Source organism: Scomber japonicus, chromosome 3, assembly GCF_027409825.1.
Source record: "Scomber japonicus isolate fScoJap1 chromosome 3, fScoJap1.pri, whole genome shotgun sequence".
Classification (NCBI taxonomy): domain Eukaryota; kingdom Metazoa; phylum Chordata; class Actinopteri; order Scombriformes; family Scombridae; genus Scomber; species Scomber japonicus.
Genome location: NC_070580.1, coordinates 28,360,009 through 28,366,968, shown reverse-complemented (window position 1 = coordinate 28,366,968; position 6,960 = coordinate 28,360,009). Strand labels below are relative to the sequence as shown.

The 6,960-nt window shown below is 35.2% G+C and overlaps 1 protein-coding gene and 1 long non-coding RNA gene across 2 annotated transcripts; both read right to left on the bottom strand.

Annotated features, from left to right (window-relative positions):
* Window positions 1-466: 466 nt before the first annotated feature.
* On the bottom strand, window positions 467-2,246 carry LOC128355955 (uncharacterized). Its single transcript, XR_008321148.1, has 5 exons — window positions 2,199-2,246; window positions 2,063-2,104; window positions 1,923-1,974; window positions 1,000-1,075; window positions 467-770 (listed from the first exon to the last, which is right to left on the bottom strand). It is a non-coding gene; the product is annotated as an uncharacterized LOC128355955 (long non-coding RNA).
* A 489-nt stretch (window positions 2,247-2,735) lies between these two features.
* LOC128355328 (complement decay-accelerating factor-like) lies at window positions 2,736-6,960 on the bottom strand. The gene is made up of 8 exons (XM_053315574.1): window positions 6,781-6,960; window positions 6,009-6,194; window positions 5,748-5,847; window positions 5,175-5,245; window positions 4,713-4,895; window positions 3,147-3,269; window positions 2,892-2,969; window positions 2,736-2,776 (listed from the first exon to the last, which is right to left on the bottom strand). The coding sequence occupies exons 1-8, from the start codon at window positions 6,890-6,892 to the stop codon at window positions 2,736-2,738; spliced, it is 894 nt and encodes a 297-aa protein (XP_053171549.1). The 5' UTR covers window positions 6,893-6,960.

Here is a 6,960-nt window from a genome sequence, read left to right as displayed (position 1 = left end):
TCGTGTATCATAATACAGTATGGATATAAAAGTTATTTTCAGCAATGGCTGAATTAATAAAATTAGCCCTTTGACATCAAATCAAATAAATGATTAATTAACTTTTACAAGTTTCTGTTCAATGAGCTCATTCAAGGTTAAAACAAAAGGACACTTTTCCTGGGGATTTTCATAGTTCATTGGTTGGTAGTCTACCACATTCTTTAGTCATGAAAGGTTTCCCATTATTTTGCACAGTTTACTAAAAGGCCTCAGAACAATAGACAATGACCAAAAGAAAGTCAGGAGGCGAAGAATGCAGTTGATTGTATCTTTATAAGTCGCCAATGCAGACTGCAAGCTGAATTAACCACATTGTAGGCTTTTTGAATCACCTTTTTCATGGTTCTTTACTAACAAAATGGCACATCCCCGGAATAAAATGCTAAGATACTTAAAGAATACTTCATAACACATGGAGGAAATATCAACAGTTTATTTTTTTAACATAAATAATGTACAAAATAGAAATATTTAATTACAAATATTTGTTAAAAATAAAGTGTGAAGGTAGGAAAAGTATGAACAAAAAGTGCTTTTTAACAGTGGATGTTCATTATGACCACTGATCATTTAAATTATTAACTTTAACAAATTTGTTTTTATCTGCCATTTGAAGTGCAATAATATTCAGGTGAGTTTCCATTCATCCAGAGAGGAACTGCTACAGTGTGTTGGCACATCCTTCCTGGGTCACAGATGTTCTTTAAATGATAGATACGGTTCCAGAGCTAGTGTTAACAAGAAATAATAGAAAACAGTTCAAGTTAAGCTCCATTCACATAGTGATGCAGAAAAACAAAACAAAAAGGAAACGATTCATGCTTTTTTGGTGTCACTTGTAATGTGTAATGTTCCAACTATCCAACTATAATGCTGTGAAACACACTTCAATATACGTTTAAAAAGGTATTTGGGTGGTTTTATTTTAACAGTAAATACACAGAAATTGACAGGTACCTTATTGAGGCAGGCAAGCTAAAGAGTTTGGAAGGGTAATAATGCTGGCTTCAGGTCTTCTCTGGTGTCATATGAGCTATAGTGTCATCAAATAAGGAATTTTGTCAGCATTGTTGAATTATGTTATTTTTATGTTAAAGTTATGTTGTATTAGTTCACCAAATTCTTAATAAGCATTTGGTAATGTTAGTACAATTTTCAGAGAATAATGATTATTTGGTGAGTAAGGTTTTAAACTTGGCTCAATTCAATATGTGAGTATATGATTATATACATCATTAGAGACTCATGCTTAAGGAAAGTTTCTCTGGCTCAGTCTGAGCTGTTTGGTTTATCTGGATTGAAAGTCAATTTCATAAAAAAAAGGGTTTGAAGTTGTTTTCACAGTTTTGAGCTTTGAGCACCTAACTCTCTGTCTCTGACATCTGTTTGTCAAATTCAGGTCACATGAATGTCTAACAAAGAGTGTCACATAAATCCCAAAATACTCCATGTCCGCCTCTACATGGTTGTGACTGTGACAAATTCCTATACATTTATTAAAGACAACCTGATTCATTCTAGCCCAAAGGGATTTTTTGATGCTAATTTTTATGTCACATCCAGTTTCATGTAAGGGTTTCCTGTTGACTTCCCTCATTCCTCATCACAAGTCCAAAAACAAAGACATCTAGTTTTCAATAGATTTAAACAGTTAAGAATTAAGAAGCTGTGGAGAAAATTATAGAAGAATTAACATAATTATCTCCCCAAAGTTACAACATGTTATGTATTGGCTAGTTTGTACCTCTACTGTCCTTTGAGTGTACAAATAGTATAAAAAGCCTCAAAAGATAAAAAGAGTAAAAAGCAACAGTTGGATAGAAGTTATGATCAAGTATGAGCCATGCATAAAGTAGTTATGATAGAGTATTGATACTCACCCCTTTCTCCTCAGGAAATACTTATGTGTAAAGCCCACCACTATGGATACAACTGTAAAATAATTTCAAACAGTTTACTTTGTGTCCCAACTGCAATATTTGGTTAAAGTGTGACTTCTGAAGAGAAATGTGTACATTACCAAAAAGAACAGTGAGCACACTGATTATAACAGGTGTATATCCTGAAAGACACAAAATGCAAAGTTAAATGCAGAACTTTAAACATAAATCATCAACCATGTTAATATCTTATTGGGACCGAGATGATTAACTCACCAATGTCCTTGTTACCATCTACAGTCTCAGTCCCATCTTGCTTGTAAGAAGTCACTGTCAAGTATAAAACATCTTCATTATAGTTTGTAAACTACTATAGACAATCTACATCAGTAAAGTAATCAACATAGGATCTGTTATAATCTTTATCTTTATCTGTCAGACAGTTTCTATAAGTGAACATATTCCTAATGGGGTGTTTTGTTTTTAAGGCCACTTTATTTTAATATTTCACTTAATGATATTACAAAAAATACATAATAACATGTAAATAACAAAAGTAATGAGGTGATCAGTGAAAGGGGGGGGGGGGGGGGGGGGGGGTTAGGGTTATATTGGGGGGTGATATTGATAAATTAACTGGGACAAGGAATGAGTCACTCAATTAGCAAATGTAAATACTGATTAATATCCACTCTGTTTCTTTCCCATCCCATTATGACCAGTGTGAAGATCTCTATTAAATATAATCTTTAACTGGCAACTCAATATTAGTCGTGGTCTTTCTTTAAAAAAAATCTTATATTTGACCTCCGATCAAAAAGCAGAGTCCTCTAAAGGGGTTTTTAGGGAAGCATCTGACCATGAAATGTTTTAGTAAAAATCCATGAAACAGAAACCTGTGACTAAAGCTTGTTATCGTACATTTTCCAGCTGGAAACTCAAGAATGCTTTCATGAAATCTTTCAATACCTCCAGATAAAGAAGTTGTTGCTGGCGTTACGTTGGTTGCGGGAATATTATCCTCAACTGTCAACATGTCTCTGCCACCTTTACACAGAACGATCAGAATAACTCTTAATTTCTTTCTCCGGTTTGGACAGGATATATGTGACAAGTCAAATTGAGAAGCCAAATCTGAGATGTGTGCACATAATCCATTCATGCTGCCAAAGGTTTTCAACTTAATTACATTCTGATTGGTTGTTTTGAGACATTTTTCTGTACCTGTTGCTGAAGAGACAGTTGTTGAAGGTGAGACAGTTGTTAAAGGTGAGTCAGCACTGGCTGGGATAGTTTGATCACTGTGAGTTGTCTCTGTGGTTGATGACTCTGTGGCAATGGAGGCTTCTGTAACATGGAAAATAAACACTGCATTCATAATATTTTTAAACCTTTAAGAGAAGTCTTCCTAATAAACCAGGGTTCATATAAAGAGGGCGTAAGGAATATAAATAATCTCTTTATTCTTCAGTGTAAAATGATATCATTATTCAAAATATAAAGGATTTCTTGATTTCTGTTAAAATACCTTGTGTTTGCAGTGCAGGAGTTCTATCTTCAGTTGTCACACATATGAATACATTTTATGGGAGCAAGATTGTTCATCTATGTTTTATGAGTTTTATGTCTTTTATGAGTTTTATGAGTTTTTATGGTGGAGCATGTATGTAGATTTCTTTGAACATGCAAATTGTGCTGCAACTATAAATGCTTCATGATGCACTAAATGTCCAGCAATGTTTTACCGTAGAAAACAACACATAGTGTTGTCTTAGGTTGCTCTTTAGTCAGTAGTGAGTATGGTGAGTTGGTGTGGAAGTTAGTGAACAAATTACTTAGATGTAAATGTTGTAAAGCTTGAATACTGCCTAAATGAGCGAGCTTGAAGAGTATCTAGAGAGGGGATAAGTGATGATGTTCAAACATGCCAACAGTGTGTTCCATTGTGAGTGTCCTCAGTGACACCATGGCAACTACTAAATTAAATTCAGTAAATTACAGAGAAAACTTCATTTGGATGTTTGAAAACATACAGCAAACTCACTCGTGATTCTTCAAGCCTCAGTTAATATGTAGTATGGATTAAAATATAATTAAAAGACCATGCCTGTGGTTTCAGCTCAAAGCATACCAGAAGTTCCCAGATGGATTCATGACCTTTTCGAAGCAGCCATTGTTTTCATTTAATTTCATAACAGTATGACAATCAACTTGCAGAGAATCATTCTTGCTCAAGACAGATAATTCAGCAATTTATGAAAACTTTCCTCGTCAGGAAATGTCCAAGTTCTGACATCTAAAACTTGAGTCATCTGCTGAGCAGCAATGGTTATAATTGAAGAAATGAACAATTAGAGTACCTTTACTGTAGCTAATAAACCATGGCTCTTAGATATTTGATGTTGAAATTTCCTTGAATGCACCACCCTGGGCAGTTGTTATGCTCACAACTGCATTACCATGAAATGATGCAATATATTTTGAAAAATAAAAATAAGTAAACGTGACAAATGTTCAATGTGATGGTTTACCTATCAAGTTCACTCCTGCAAGATGATTTTCATGTTGCAGTGATATGAATGGAAACATCTGGCTGTTTAACTTCAACTTAACCTACATGTTTTAATTTGCTTTGTAAAACAGTAGTATAAAGAGTTAAATAATGGGTTAAAACAAGCAAAATCACCTGTATGGTCCCTGAATAACAATATTTGATCTGCATTAAGCTTTTACCAACTTAGCCTGCCTCTCATTAATGTGTGTGTGAACACATGGATGCAGTGGGCTTACCTTCGCATTTAGGAGGCTGAGGGTGATATTCACCAGTTTCATTGCACATAATGGTATCACTCCCAACAAGAGTGTATCCATCATTGCACTCGTAGTGTATGGTTTGTCCATATTCTGGATCATCTGCAGAATTCCATGAGCTTGTGCCATCGGCCACTTCACCAGGTGGGGCACATGTCACAACTGAGGAATCAGACAAACAGGTGTTTTCACACAATATAAACCACTCAAGAAGAAAAATAAATGATCTTCATAATTACATATGAGTGTGTGCTTCCTGCTCACTGACAGTAATAATGACCAAAAACAGTCAGAGGAAGAAGAACAACTTCAACAATAATCCATGTGTTAAGAGAATATGCAAGAAAAGGATACAGAGATTGATTGTAGAAATATACCAAACAATTGTGTTTCATTGTTTCTGGTTGTGGTTTCAAGGAAAACAAAATGAGAGATATTTACTTTCACATTTGGATCTTCCAAACCACCCTGTAGCAAAGCACTGTCTGAAGCCTGCTCCACTAAGGTCGTAACTGTTGAAAGGAGGAGAATAAAGCAGGACTGTTTATTTAAGGGGACATGAACACATGATTTTATAATGCAAAGAATCGTAACAGTGAAACTAAATTCTTGCAAAGTTTAGTCAAACATCAACTGATCTCTAAAGGAGAACCAAGTTTCTAATCAGTGAAAGCATGAAGTAACACCTTCTGGCAATGACTCTATTTACTTTTCAAGATTACTTTGATTTCTTTAAAATACTTTTTCCATTTGGAAATGTACCTGACATAGACTTCACCTAAATCTATTTGCCAGGAACAACACTTTCTGGTGGATAACTATTGGCAGTACAGCAACAAGAAATACTTTGTATGTAACCACACATAACTTTCTCCTGAGCCCCTCCCTGTGTACTGCCTTAGGAGCTGCTCCACTCTGACACTTGCTTCAATTTAAGACAACTTTTCAACAACGTTATTCAACCAAATAGAAATGAAATGCAGAGAATTTCATTATTTCTACATTCATACTCACCCTTTATCACAAGTTACTCTTATTTTGGCACCAAACAGGGTATCAGTGAGGATTTCAAATTTCATATTTGGTTGGGTTCTAGGGGGACCACAGTCCTTCTCTGAAAACAAAAAGAAGAACATGGCTCACCCAAGTTTCTGGTGGAACTTCATGCCAGCAGTTTATCCACAAAATTGCAGCAAAAAAGCTCAATGGTAGACAACACAAGGAGACAGAGGTTGGTGTGTCAGTACAGTTATGATTACAGTAGAAAGAACTCACTTTTACAGATGAGATCTGGGCTAGACCAGTTTTCATTAATACAGTTTATAATCCCAGAGCCACTTTCTTTAACATATCCATTAGCACACTCCAATGCGACCTCAATTCTGTCTGGAAAAGAATTCAATAGAAGTGCTTCGTCTGATAAGACCATATTTTCTTCTGTCTCTGGTTTGGGACAGTCAGCTGGGGAAAAAAAGAGAGAAAGAAACAACATCAACAATAACACCTTTTTTTGGGCATGCCAAAGACACAAAGACACAACTTGAAAGCTGGATATTTTCATGAGAAATAAGAACAATAATAAAGCTACAGACTAAACATATGGTAATTCATAAAGATGGAAAAAAGGGCATGTGAGAAAATGACTGCATCTTATGACAATCTTCATTTTCCTCTATTTTTAGTTCATCTTAATTAAAATCACAGCAGCAATCCTAATTTAAGAAATTAGCGTGTGTAATTGTCAACTGTAGTCTACAGTTTGTTTTGGCAATTCAGTAATATTCCAAACATATTTGAAGGAATTCACTTCATGGTCTATCATTCATCATTGTTTGTCTTGCCAGTCCATCTAACAAAACATATTCCAAATTTCTTTCTTAGGCATTACACCTATACCCACACACATACAAAACAAAAAAACAAATAACATTTTAGCTTGTAGATTTGTATTACTTGTATGTTTCCTCACACCCATCAAATAACTATTAATAAATATTATCTCATTAACCAGACGGTGAGGCGTATGTTACTCCGGTGTCATACTGACCTGCTGCCTTCAACAAAAAGAGGTGTAACGTCAGGAAAAGCAGAGATTTGACGTCCATTCGTCCACAAGTATCCAGTAAAACTTCCATGAAGGGCTTCAGCGAGATAAACATCCTGGTCTGGAAACTTTCTGTCCTGTCAAACTTCTTCAAAGACGCAGAGCTGACGCGCGACTTTCTGC